Below are 14,938 nucleotides of genomic sequence, written 5' to 3'. Positions count from 1 at the left end.
GTTCTTGCTACATTTTGCCTTCCATTTCAACAAAAGCCCAGGAATTAATGAAGACAGGATGTGCTAATCTCAGTAGTAATGCTGTGATCGACAGAGCAGCTCAGAGAATCGAGGAGGGCAGATGTTCAGAAATACCCACCTTTGTAATTGAATTTTCAGTGTCACAACATGATAGACATCTTGTAACATGTCGGCAACTGTCGCATCAGGTGCATCTGTCACATAACTGAGGGGAAGAGGATTCCATCTCCCGAGTTTGATTATACCTGAAAAGAAAGCGCAGCATGAACAACACACGGACACCACAGAATCCACTGTTCACTAAATAATATCTAACTCTCTGTTGAGGAAAACTGTGGTTTATTTTAACACTGAAATTGTCTTCTGACAACTGTTCAGCGACAACTGTTCAAGTTGTTTCCTATACAGATTCGGAGCCCCGAGCCCCCCTAATTCTTATCCTTTATCTTAAAATCTGAATGTTCTAAGGTGTAAAAATCATCAGAAAGAAATGGTCCTCATTTCACAGCTTGCACAACATTTCAGAGAAACCACATTTTGCTTCTGAATTGAAAAAAAGTCTCTCCCTCTCTCTCTCTATATATATATAGTTAGAGTTCTATACATCACTAACACTAGATACATGTTTTGTACATTAGTGTAGTCACACAAGTTATAACCCAATTATGGTCCCAAGTAAGGCTTTTCCAGTGTAAACACGTTGCTAATTTAAGTTTATGCCAAGATAAAAGGTGCAGAAAGCAATTGGATGTTTTCTTTTGACAACAGCAGCCAATTTTGTACTTGACCACTGAATCTAGACAAGGCACTTTGTAAACAGCAGCAAAGTCTTTTACAGGAAAATAGAATGTATGGCATAGGGAATTCTTAGCTAAATGAAAGTTCTGCATTGCCATGAATGTGGCCTCCCCCCCCCCAATCTTTAGGTAGTGTCTTGCTTTTCATCAGGATTATGGAAACGTTCTTGGACAAGGAAAAACATTTAGGGACTGACGGTTGCCTGGGTCACCACACCTATAATCACTGAACTCCCTCTATTCTTAAACAGAGTCCAGGGTAAGAGGTTACATTGTATAGAAAATGACAGGGAGGAGAAAAATTAGGACTTTGGCCATCCATGCCGGTTCCAAGGGCCAGTTCCTACATTACAGAGTCCTTGTATCTTGTACCCCCCAGTTCCACATAGGCCAGGCTCTGATTATGACCAAACGTGGAAAGGGCTGTCCTCCTCCTCATACCATGTCCATATCCTGAAACTGTCCTGGGAATCTGTCATTTGTTTTGCTATGAAAACTGCACACAGCCACGAGAGTGCCATAATTTTTCCAATGGAGTAAACAGCAGCTTCCCTGAGAAGTTTCAGGACACAAAAAAAGCACAGAGATGCTGAGTCCCTACCTCATTTACAGCCCCGTCAGTATTAGGATCCAACCTGCTTGTGTCTGGGAAGCACAAAACTCCCATTGCATCTGCGATACAAAGTCCTCAAGATGGCCACGAGGCCTTTGTAGTGTGTGAATCGTCCCTTAGTGCTCTCAAAATCATAGGCCAAAAGGAAGACAACAAATAAACATGCCCATTTTCAACTGGTGCTCGCTGTTGCAGCCCTAAATCAAGAAGAAGCATTTTCCTACTTGGAAGGGAAAGAAAATTCAGTGTGATGGAGACCACACAGGAAAGCGGTCTCAGGGGACCCCAAGTCCTTTCAGAGGACTATGTCTGTCACATTTCTCCACTAGATCTATCACCATTCTCAGTGCAGGCTGGAGAGAACAGCAGGGAGAAAAGGAAATTCTCTCCACATCCTCAATGGCCCTTACACTTAAGTAGAAAACAGAAAAGTCCCTTACTCTTCCATTAGATACCCTAATACCCTGAAAGTTCAAAAACAGCAACAAATATCCTTGACTGTAAGAAAGGAAACAGCCAGAGACGCAAGCAGAGGCCACTTGTACCTGATTCTGCTTCCTGCCTTAGCTAATCAAGAGAACAGACTGAAGGCGTCAATCAACCGCTCCTCTGCCAGGCAAGTCTGGAAGCATCCCAGCTATTATGGCCAAAAGCAAATTTCTGAAGACAGATTGGTAAAATTATAATAGTCCACTAACGCTATTGCTCGCTTTTCTCTAATTCTGGAATTTTACATTTCACTATCAAAACCGGTGAAAAGAATAAAACTGGGATTTCGTTCAACTAACATTCCCAGCTAACATTCCAAGATCAAGCTACTGGGCACCTCATCATGCAATGTTTTGGAATACACTGCATGACATTAAATGCCTAAAAAAATGGGGCATAAAGAGAACAAAACATCGAAATCATGCCACTGTTTCAGTATTAAAGTTTCACAATCTGGTGCTGAATATGCTGCAGTATAAATAGTGCCTAGACTCTGATCCTGCACAGTCACACACAAAGCTCATCCACAGTGCCGTATGTTTCCAGGGCTGGCTCTTCATACTCGATTCCCCTTGCCAATACAAAGGAAGCTTTTCTTAAAGGGGACAGTTTCTTAGAGCTCATTCACATGCAGGTGAAAGAGCCCTCCCAACCGGTTTTTGAGGTTGTTTCCCCCCCCCCACAGTATACTGCCACCATCAAGTTTTCCACATTTTTTTTCTTACTGGAATAAAAGGAAGCTGTGCAAGACCTTTCTGAAACAGTAACCATTCTATTTCTATGAACAGAGTGCTGTCTAAAAAAAATTATTTAGCAGTACGACATAAAGACAGACCTGCCAGGCTAAGACCACCACGGGATGGAAAACTACATGTCTGGACTGCATATGATAACCAGACAACTACAGCAATATCTGAACTTAAAAAAAATGATTGCACCAGAGAAAATAATAAAAATCAGAAATATGGAGGACTGCTTGAACTGTATACACAATTAGGGACAGGAGGAGGAGAAGAGATTGGATTTATACCCCACCCTTCATTCAGAGTCTCAGAGTGGCTTACAAATTCCTTTCCCTTCTCCTCCCCACAACAGACACCCTGTGAGGTAGGTGGGGCTGAGAGAGCTCTGAGAGAACTATGGCTTGCCCAAGGTCATCCAGCAGCTGCAAGTGGAGGCATGGGGAATCAAACCCGGTTCTCCCAGATTAGAGTTCACACACTTAACCACTACACCAAAAGAGTCCCCAGTCATATCTACAGAATACAGAAGGATGTTGTCTGTTCTCAAATGAAAACTTGCTGTTATATTGAGCAACTGAGTACAATTTGAGATCCATGTAGGGTTGCCAGCCACCAAGTGGGGCTTGGAGGCCTCCAAGAATTACAACTGATCTACAGACTGCAGAGATCAGTTCCCCTGAAGAAAATGGCTGCTTTGGAGGATGGATTCTATGGCATTACACTCCAATGAGTTCCCTCCCCTCCCTAAACTGCAACTCCCCCATCCCCATCAAGTTTCCAACCTTATTTTGGCAACCTTAATTCCGAGCTAGGTACAACTGCCACATCACTTAGTAAGACAGACAAGGTCCAGGTTAAATCTCCTCCCTCCTACTTCCTGTCACACCAGACTACGTCTCCCAGAAAGCAGTGCTTCCAACTGTTATTTATAGGTGGCATCTGAAATACCTAATTTATTCATACAAGTTACGAAACGTGTATATATGGAAAGGACTGGGCCAGCACATATGATCCTTCACCACCTGTACACACCTGTAAGGCATGTAGAGTCCTAGAGGTTGTCTCATTAGGAATTTGGGGTAATGCCCTATGCTTCTTCCAACAGGTAATAACTTGGGTACAAATTCCTTGAAGAACCAAAGATCAGTTTCATTGTTAACACGCCAATTTTAAACTAAGGTCTTGGGTGACAACAGTGGCAGATATGTGAGATAGTGTGTTAAATGATATGAATCGATGTATTGAGTTTGCCCCCTCTGCACTTGTCAGGATGGTCCTGTTTTCAGTCAGTGGTAATACTATCCACAGAAACTGAGTGATGATAGCTCTGAATAAATACAAGGTGGTGGAACTTCCAGGAGAGGGAACTGCAATATCGAAACACCACAAAGCAGCATCAAAGGTTGAGTGCAAAATACTTCACAGGCTATTTTGCTGCTACCGGCGCTCAGGCAGGTTTTCTCTTGTGCTTTACAAAGAGGAATTTGTCTTGGCCAACAGTACAGATGCACAGGTGTTACCATAACGCTCTGTGCTTCGGACTGTGCAGTGTGGTTACTATAGAGGGACAGAACAGCAAAGAACTGGTAAGAGCTGGGAGGCTGGAAAGTCTGCTAAGGTGCTGTCTTGGCTTAGACTGGTCTGGGGACCACTACACACGCTCTGCGCGACACCCCGCTCTTCATTACTGCACCGCAGATGCACGGTTTTTTTTCAGTGAGATGTCATTTGTGCCTCTCGAGTCCAACAGCAACACCATTCCCTAAGAATTATGAAGCTACTGTTGAGGCTGCCAGGTCCCACTCTCGTGACACTAGGACTGCTCTGAGAACAGCAGACCCGCAGTTCGGATATTATAAACAAGTGATCAGATTTATCAAGGAGCAATCTCTTTTAATGAGCACAAGCCACTCATCGCCGCAACAGCTTGCCACAAAATACCAGGAAGATCTCACGATTTCCGTCTCAGAGCTCTTCCAATAGATTTTAGATCATTTTTTCCTTTTAAAAAGAAATGCTGAATATATCTTGATATTATACAAGTTTCTGTCCTGACCTAGTCTATTTAACTGCAGCTAAAACTCAGAAAGGATCTTCTGCCACCATAAAAATTGTTTTAAAAAAGAGATAAATTTGAATAAAAATTCAATTAGGGCACTTTTACATGCCTCTATCAATGAATATATGTCTGCTCTTAACAAGAGCATAGAGGTTCAGTTAAAACAATACATGAAACCGCTGCTTAGGGCCCAGTCCTGTTAGGAAAAGTGTTTGTGTATGTCTGAGAAGGCACCTTTAGCCTTCCCCTTCAGTTCTGCCACCACCAAAACTGAACTTGGAACTATCACATTTACTAGCCATTTAGAGAACAATCCTAAGCAAGTCTACTCTGAATTTTACTACAGTCTGTTCAACAGGGCTTACTCCCAGGAAAGTGTCCTTAGGACTGCACTGTTAGGGCACCAGTAAAAGGCTTTCTGTGAATGTGCAGAGTGTAGTTCTCTGTGCATGTGTTCATTCTTTGCGAGCGTGGGAGGTATTTGAACACCATTTGCTTTCTTAAACAAGGAATGAGATTTTTATTTGCTACAGCTCAACAATCTAGAGCAGTGGTGGCGAACCTATGGCACGGGTGCCAGAGGTGGCACTCAGAGCCCTCTCTGTGGGCACGCGTGCCATCGCCTCAGCCAGGCCCAGACCATCATTAAAGTGTCAAATTCTCTGCCAAATAATTTTAAGTAAATGAAAGCATTTGGGATTGCTTTCCTTACTTTGTTTGGATCATCTTAAGTTAATGTGTGAGTGTTTTTTTTTTAAGTAAAACCTCAGTATTCAGGTTAAATTGCCGTGTTGGCACTTTGCGATAAATAAGTGGGTTTTGGGTCGCAGTTTGGGTACTCGGTCTCTAAAAGGTTCGCCATCACTTATCTAGAGCATTATTACACAGTGAAAAGTGAATACCACACACAAAGGCAACAGCAGAGGTAGGAAAACAAGACACAATCTCTTGTCTACCTTTAAGGTTACAGTCATTACATTAGCATCCCTCCCACCACCACCGTGTCAGGACCGAGTCCTGTTAGAGCAAGAGTTTGTGCATGTCTTACCATGATTCCACCACCATCCAATCTGCTAGTAAACAAGATAGGCTGAATTCAGTTTGGGTGGAGAAGAACACAGGAAAGTGCCGTGTCACACACACACACACACACACACACAAACTCCTGCCCTAACAGGACTGAGTCCTGACAATTTAAACTATGGTTAGCTTGTGAAACCAATATCTGGCTTTCAAACAATGGCTCTGTAACGATTCCTTGTTTTATTTGTGTGTGTGTGTCTTTAAAAGTTTGGTTGCATGGCTGTGTGATAGTCTAGAGTGGTTGAAACAGGCAAGTGGTGTGATTGGTGATTGGCAGAAAGGGGGAGGGGTTTTAGAAAGTGTTTCTGAGTGGATGAATGGGTATGTCCTTCAGGAGTGACAGTGAGAGGTCTGACAGTTTAGACAGTTGATGAAGAGAGTTAAGGAGTTCGTTCTGAGGTCTGAGGGAGAGAGAAGCAGTTTTTGTGTTTGCTTAAGAGTTAAGTTCTATGTATGAAGAAAAGTTGAATGTATAAGAAAACAAAAGTTAAATGAAAGTCTGAGTGACAGACTGGAGTGAAATAGAAAACGTATATGACCCTGAGTAATGAGTTACAAAGTTACTTGAAAAATCCCTGTCAGAAAGGGAGCAGATCTTGTGTGAGACACAACGAAATTGTTAAAATTATTCACATTACTGGTTACATTGTTCTACACTTTAATCTATGAACTGTTTCAATAAATCTTCTTTTATTTAAGTCTGCCAGCTCTGAAAGAAATAATTTCTCAGGAAACACATAGACCCTCATGAGACTTAAAAACTCGACCTACCTACCCAGTGATAGATATAATATAGTATACAGGTTTTGGCTTAAGACCTCGGGTCAATGAAGCTAATAAATGAAATGGAAATAGTATACAGGTTTGGAAAGCCTTAAATTTCCTGGTGGCAGCCGGATATACACAGTAGAACCAAACATAAAGAACACTTTAAAGTGAAACCAGGCCTCCCCAGATAAGGGGTCGTCACAGGCTCAGTTGACACATTGTGGGAAACCCTGGTTTAATTAAACTAACTACAGTTGGGTGACTGAGTTCATGCACTTCACTAATTATATTTACTTGGGATTTGGTTAAACCGGGACCTGAACCCAGAATTTTAAATTGGTATATTAACCAGTTAGCCTTGACTATGCAACATCCTGAGTTGTTCTTCAGAGATGCCTTCCTAGGCTACAGAGAGAAGGCAATGTAACTAGAGGCAAGTTAAGAATCTGAGTGATTACTGTATTTACTCAAATGCAAGATTAGGTTTCCCCCCTCAGGTATGCCATAAAAGGGGAGGGGTCATCTTACATTCACATACAAGTATTTTTTAACTTTTCCAATAGAAAAATTGAAAATTTGGGGGACTACTAAAAAAACCTCCAATGAAATATTTTCTCTTTTAGAATCATTTAAATGTTTACAGCTTGCAGAAGTGCATCTTGGATTTAAGAGCTGTATGTATCTACAGCATGCCCAGCAATGTGGCCTGGGCCTTCCTCTTTCTACTGGTAAGACCCCCTGCTGGCCAGCTGATCAGCAGCTGGAAGGACAGGGCCTGGCAGCAGAGAACCTCTGCCTCCACTGGGGGATAAATTAGCAACCCCAGTTCATAAATATGTGAAATGTTGCAATTTTATATGCTAAGTTATAAATGATGCATTTTATGTTGTTAAAGCAATAAAATTAGTTTAGGTTTGATAGTATTGTGTATATTTGTATATATTTCAATTTTTCTCAAGATTTCCATTTTTCCAAAAAAAAAACCCCAAAAACCTGGGGAGAAAAGTCCCCCCCCCCCCACACCCCAGTAGTTTCAAAATTTCCAGAAATTTTACATCACTACACTGGATCAATGTTGGTAATATTACTGAAAGCTATCAACAAAAATATGTGTTGAGTCCATTACAGATGTAAACCTATGAAAACAGAAAGACGACTTGCTTGTAAATGCTTTTAAAATAGTATTAGTAAATTCTTTGAGTAATCTGAAGCTATGATGGATAACTGACACATAAAACTATGTTCTCTAGTATACCAAACTTTGCATTATCTCCAAAACAGAGATTATCATTGCCACAAAGGTCTATGACCCCCAGTTAAGGCTTACATATTGTTTCATACACAAATGGATTGTTAACAAATTTATTCCTTCAAAGGACTCCGTATACTAACAACCTCTACCCATCTGTATGTTGTTTGGTTTCAGACTTTGTACAACTGCTGTATCAGGAGCTTTGTGAAGCTCAATAGCTAGCACGCACACACTGAAGAAATTTGTCTACCACTAGAGAAGCAATGTCAATATTATTAGGGAAAAAAACAGTTCTACACTACACAGTCTCCTATGCACCAGGTCCATCATCATCATTCCTCCTCATGCACTATCAGACTACTCTGAATGAACATTTGAGCATCTACTATCTGAGATGTGTCTCCTGCGGAACAACTGATGGGACTACATTGTAGGAATGAAAATAGCAATAGTTCCTTTTAACCTATCTCATCATATTCAGTTCCTTTATTGGCATGCTTCTCAACAAAACACAACTGTATTTACAATTCCACACATGGAGAAATTTAGAAATGTTCTCTAACGCAACGTTTCTGCCTTATAAAGTATCACAGTTCACCCTGGCAGCTAAGAAAATTTGGGCTCAAGCTGTGCTTAATGGTTGAGACTCATTCACCAATACACAAAGAAGGTACTAATTTGTTTTAATGAACCTCTATGTGTTTTTAACATTATAGCTTTGTTGTTTGCTGCTCTCTGTCCATGTTTTATTTGTTTCTTTTTTCAGTTCAATTGTGATGGTCTTTGGCCATAAGTAATAAAAACTTGACTGACTGTCTGCACTTGCCCACAAACCTGTTGCAGGTACAACCAATCTTTAATGAAAGAAAATGAAACCTAAGCAGTTCTGAATCAAATTCACCTTAATCTGAAAACAAAAGCACTTTCGCATACAGTGGTAGTGAAACTAAAGGTATTCTCAGCAAAAGTTAAACTCTGTTGAACAAGGTTAGTAGACAACAGTAACATAGCATGCACATGTTTGAGAGTGTTATTGTCATGTTAACAGTTTCCAGTGCCTTAACATTTATACAATATAAGGGAAGCATATGACATTTAGATACCATTTCTTAAAATATCTGCAAGTATTCCAACAAAAATAATTTCCAATTAAATTTTTGAATATGTTTGACATACAACCATGGTATGTGAATGGTATTTTCTTCTCAATCCATTGATGTATTTTTAAAAAACTCATTTTCTACTGGTTTCAAATGGAAGCACATTTCTGACTGTACGTTATCACCATCCAATTTGAATGTAATTGTAATGGGTTTTGCCACACTCCCAGCGTATCACTCTTGCCAAATTTCAGGGAGCTGAAAAAAGTGTCCCAGTACTGTAGGTAATTAAAATTCTCACATGCAAAACAAGCATGGGAATGTGTTTGGCACACTAACTACACAGAGGGCACAGGCTTATGTGTAGAACACAAGCAGTGTTTCAGAGTCGGCACGGGGAGACATTTGGCATCTCAAGAAAGCAGGCAGAGCTACACATTAGAAATAACTTTGAAGTTCATGTCTCCTGACAGTCAGGAAGAATTATAAAGAAGGCAGATGTTTTACATGCACCCCCAGAAAGACAAGCAATAATACAAGAAAGGAGGCACAGCCAAGGAATAAAATAGGAACACATGAAGCTGCCTTATACTGAGTCAGATCATTAATACCTCCACTCTGACTGTCAGCAGCTCTCTGGGGTCTCAAGGCAGAGAAAGGATTTTCCCAGCACCAGTTATGTGACATGATCCTTTAAACCAGAGAAGCCAGGCACTGAACCTGGGACCGTCTTCATGCAAAGCATGAAAGCCGCAACTCTCCTCAGACAGCAAGGCAGCCAAAGCAGATTTTGCATTTTAAAAGCCCCAGCAAGACACCCCGGCCTTTTAATGTAATTTATACTTGGCACTCTCAACAACAGATGTGCCCAAGGTGGTTCCTGAGAACTTCCGCTGCACTTGGCATCTGCCCCAGAGATAGGCACAACTCCCCAGCTCTTGCTCTTTGTGCGCACAAAACACACTGTGTGAGTGGAATCATGCACTACAAATATCACACAGGACCCCCCTCCATTGGCTTGGATCCCGCAGAAAATGTCTGCTAAAAACTTAATATGGGGTTTTCGCTGACTCCCCTCATGATGTTCCGGGGGGGGGGGTCTCATGTCCCCCAGGGAGCATTTCAGTGATCATTTTAGGATGCAGTGGGATAGAAAAGAGGCAAGGAAGTCCCATTCCACTAACAGAAATTTCTTCCATCAGCTGAGATTTACCATGGAACGTCTCCACCAAGAGACTTATCAGACTTAAACAGCAAGAAATAAGAGACTGTTGGAAAAAGCAATACACTAAAGAAGTGGCCCCACTGGTGGACCTCCTGATGGCACTGGTATTTCTGGCCACTGTGTGACAGAGTGTTGGACTGGATGGGCCTTTGGCCTGATCCAACATTGGCGTCTCTTATGTTCTTATGTTAATTTGAAACCAGTCATATATAGCACGGGCAAAGGGACCTTGGGGAGCTGCTGCTTGACAGAAGGCGGTCCCCCCCTCCCGAAGCCAACTACTTGATTTGTGGAAACAATGAGACAACAGAAATGTTCCCTGGTTGCAAGACCACCGTGAACCAAAAGGAAAGGTGGGATATAAATGCCTTAATACATAAATAAGACCTATTTGTGATAGCTCAAAAAGTTTCACCGGCGGTTTCACCTCTCTCGACTCTTTCCCCCTTCCAGCTCTAAACTCTGCTTATACTCCATAAACCAGACAGCCAGGCCCAAGAAACTAAGTCCACTTTCCATGTATTTTAAAGCAAATGACAATGATTTTTTAAAAAAATATATTAATTTCAAAACAAATGCACATACCTAATTTAAATCACATTACATGCACTTAATTGATTTTCCTCAAAACTCTATTTCAGTTCAACTACTCACAACAACTAAAAAAAAACCTTATACATGTAAAAGTAGCATGATATACGTTTTAAGTGTGTTCACGGAACATAATTCCAAACTAATATACTAAACCAGGGCATGGGAACATTTTTCAGAAAACTTTCCCCCACCAAACGCATCATGGCCAACTGAAGAACAGAAATACAGTGAATGCACACACGCACGGCCACACAACTGATTTAAATACATGGAGAAGTACACAAAACACTCCTCCCAGTACTGTGTCACTAACCGTCGCAGGTGGGGGATTACACGTTTTGAGTGCTCCAAAGTATACTGGGTAAGATCACTCTTTTTTCTTTCAGTGACAGGAGTCTGAGCTTAGCTTTCCCTGCAATGTGCTCCCTTTCCACATGCAGTGAGTTTTTGCCAAGAGCTTTCAAGCATGCGAGCCCCGCTCCCATCAAAGTTTCAGTACAGAAGCAGGAGAAACGTGACGCACACTCTTTTTGATGCTTGTCGCTGCTGTCAGACATATGAACAGTATTAGCAGGAAGAAGAGGCGGAAAAAAGGAAGGCAGGAGTGAAATAATAATAAGGGTCTCTTTAGGCTAAGATTTCAGCCATTAGTGCCCGAAATCCATTTCAGAGTGACAATCATGAGATACTCAATTAACCCTGGGTGCCTGCAACCGATAAGCTTTCTCTACAGAAAAAGGCACTTTAGTGATCATCTTATTTTTCTGTATTCATTGTCACAGATGCTTGAGGCTGATCCTGCATTGGGCAGGGGGTCAGACTAGATGGCCGGTATGACCTCTTCCAACTCTGTTTCTAAGTATATTAAATTTCTTCCACATTTGTGCAGCAATTTCAGACTTTGTGGTATTATTGGGCCAGGTGGTAGGAATCTCACAATGAGGTAAGAATAGAAATGGAGAATGTCACAACGCTACCTTGCTCTTCTTAGAGTGCTTTAGAACATGGGTTCCATGGACACTTTACAAACATTAATTAAACCTCATAATATCCTTCTGTGGAAAACATTATGCCCACTGACATACTGGTGATTTATGATTAGGTTAATTGTGTGCGGCAAATTGCTATGTTAATGACAACACAAAAGGAACCATCCCCACCCCACATTCACCACACATGCCGCAGTCCCAGGGTAATACATAATTTAGTGGGTGAACAGGAATGAACAAGGTGATTATAGTATATTACCTGCATCCACCGTGGATAATACTTCATCCCACAGGCTAGACATTGAGAACTTCAAGCGGCAAATAGAAGGCTGACCTTCTATTGCAGGGAAGGTGGTCGGCATTCTTTTCATTGGAACATTTGGTCTTATTGGGTTGTTTATTTTGTTTTAATCACTAAGCAGCTTTCTAAAATAGCACTGTGAGTGAATTATATGTGTGTTCATGGAAGAAAGAGAGACAAACTCCTTTAAAAGGTAACAGTAAACCACAGGCTCCCCCGCCCACTTATTCTTAGGTCCTCCTCTTTGCCAGTTTGGTGTAGTGGTTAAGTGCGTGGACTCTAATCTGGGAGGACCGGGTTTGATTACCCACTCCTCCACTTGCAGCTGCTGGATGACCTTGAGCAAGCCATAGTTCTGTCAGAGCTGTTCTTGAAAGAGCAGCTCTCAAAAGAGCGCTCTCAGTCCCACCTACCTCACAGGGTGTCTGTTGTGGGGAAGGGAAAGGAAAGGAGATTATAAACTGCTCTGAGACTGAGTGAAGGGCGGGGTATAAATCCAATCTCTTCTTCTACTACTACTTGATTTATACTAGCCACAGTTTGCCAAGATGTTCAAACAGAAAATACCTTCCAAACCATACTTTGCAAACCTATCTCAAGAGCTACTGGAAACCAACAGCTTCCCCTAGTTTGCCAGTTTAGACATCATGAGAAACTATAGTTAGTGGTACTCTGTGACTCACAGAGCACCATGTTCACAATTACCACCAACCAAAAGAGCCACATGACTAATGCATGTTCTGTGTGCCACCCCAAAATTCATACAAACAATATGATACGAGCAGGGTAACTCGCAAGGACTTGCAGGGAGGCACCTCACTTTCCCTTTTATTCCTCTACCTAAACTATGTCATCTTTCTTCCTTCTGGCAACCCCTATATCCTTCCCCCTTCTCTCCTTCCCACCCACCAAACCACCTACCTTTACCTGCCCCCTTCTTCAGCTATATTTATTACTTCATTTATACCCCCACCATTCTCCCCAATGGGGACCCAAAGCAGCTAACATCATTCTTCTGTCCTCCATTTTATCCTCCTAACAACCCCGTGAGGTAGGTTTAGGCTGAGAGTGTTTAACCAGCTTCCATGAGCTGGAGAAGACTCTTGAGAGTCCCTTGGACCACAAGGAGATCAAATCAGTCAATCCTCAAAGAAATCAACCCTGACTGTTCCTGGGTAGGCCAGATACTGAAGTTGAAGCCACCAAATGAGAAGGGAGCACTCACTGGAGAAGACCCTGATGCTGGGAAAGACTGAAGGTCAAAGAAGAGAACGGTAAAGGATGAGATGGTTAGACAGTGTTATCAAGGCAACAAACATGAAAGTAAGCCAACTCCAGAGGATGGTAGAAGAAAGGAGGGCCTGGCGTGATGTGGTCCATGGGGTCATGAAGAGTGTGACTCGATTGTGCGACTGAACAACAACAATGAGCTTCTATGGCAGAATGGGGGTTTGAACCTGTGTCTGTCAGATTCTATCCAGAAACTGTACCCACCGGCTTTCATGTGGTGGCTGCTGCTGAATAGTAGCAAGCGTATGATGAATTTACTTATTTATTTAAAACGTTCCCACCCAAATGGAGACTCCAAGCATTGACTACTGAACAGGGAGCGGTGGCGCAGGCAGTATAACGCCTGCATTAACAACAACTCGAGCACCTGTTCGAGCCCCACCACGGTCGAGGTGAGCTCTCGACCCTTAAGTCCTAGCTCCCGCCCACCCAGCGGATCGAAAGCTGAGTAACTAACGGCAAGTAGATAAATGGGAACCCACCCTTAGAAGGGTGGGGGCACCCTCCTCCCTGCGGAGGTGTGTGGAGAGCGGTGGCGGCGGCGATGATGGCAACGGCAACTGCTGTAGAACAGCGGCAGCAGCAGAAGATCGGAGGAGGCAGCGGCATGGCGCTGAAGGCGGCGAGCGGCGGCAGCAGAGCCGGAGAGGGACTGATCCCTGGTGGCCAGCAGCGGAAAGAGCAAGGCGGCTGTCGTCGGCAGAGGATGGAGGCGCGGTGACGTCATCCAGAGGCGCGTGGAGCCAGAAGGACGTAGTCAGGCCGAGGAGGACGTCGCCTGTGAATCATCCGCCTGTCTGCCTAAGCGCTAGAACATCTCACAGCTGGGAAAAGGAGCCGAGCCGAAAGAATGACACCAGCCTCTACCAGGGTGCCGGTAGGCAGCCCCTTCCATTGAACTGATGTGGCCTTAGTTAGGATTCAAATATGTGACTAGCACCCAAAAATGTAAACCGCCCAGAGACCCCTATGGGGGTTAGGGCGGTATATCAAGTTGAAATAATAAATAAATAATAAATAAACAGGAGGGAGATACAGCAGCGTCTCAGTTAGAAGGTGACATGGCCTGCATCTCTGATCGTCATGAACAAACCAGCTTCATCAAGCTACCGAAAGCCTGGCTAGGGCCCTTGGAAAACTTCAAAACTTTGATGTAACTGAATAAGATTGAAGTGCTCATGCACCACTCAGAAGCCACTATTCTCTCTCACACAAACACACAACCCATTAGCCACTGCTCACTTGGCACAGCTGCTGCCCCCAAACATTGCCCAGCACTTCTACTTCACACACCCCTCAGTAGTCACTGCTCAGCCTCCCACCACTACCAAGATGTCTATGGATTTTGGTCAGCACAGCCATCCTCTTCACCCAGCCAGTGCTTATGTGCATGTTTATTGCTCCCTCTCACCTACACTGCACCTACCCAAATGTTTTGCTCCGCTTTGGCTCTTTTTCTTTTTTGAGCACCCTGTGGCTATTCACTTCCTAGGGTTTCCCCTGCTCTGCTTCAATCTTTGTGGAACGACGCAGTACCAAGTGAGCTTGTACACTATGGAGATGGAAGGCATGCATTTTTAAGGGTCCTGCCCATAACAACACCCTTTTTCTTGC

General features: G+C 42.9%; 1 protein-coding gene across 1 annotated transcript in view; it reads right to left on the bottom strand.

Moving 5' to 3' along the window:
- Positions 1 to 14,938, bottom strand: part of SATB2 (SATB homeobox 2) — a 202,975-nt gene that overhangs the window by 128,276 nt on the left and 59,761 nt on the right. The window contains exon 3 of the mRNA XM_015414701.1: positions 140 to 266. Within this exon, the coding sequence (XP_015270187.1) occupies positions 140 to 266 (127 nt within the window). The remainder of the gene's footprint in view (positions 1 to 139; positions 267 to 14,938) is intronic.

This window comes from Gekko japonicus, unplaced genomic scaffold, assembly GCF_001447785.1.
Source record: "Gekko japonicus isolate JY-2015 unplaced genomic scaffold, Gekko_japonicus_V1.1 scaffold1210, whole genome shotgun sequence".
Lineage (NCBI taxonomy): Eukaryota > Metazoa > Chordata > Lepidosauria > Squamata > Gekkonidae > Gekko > Gekko japonicus.
The sequence above is the reverse complement of the archived record's forward strand: the minus strand, read 5'-3'. Positions and strand labels throughout refer to the sequence as shown.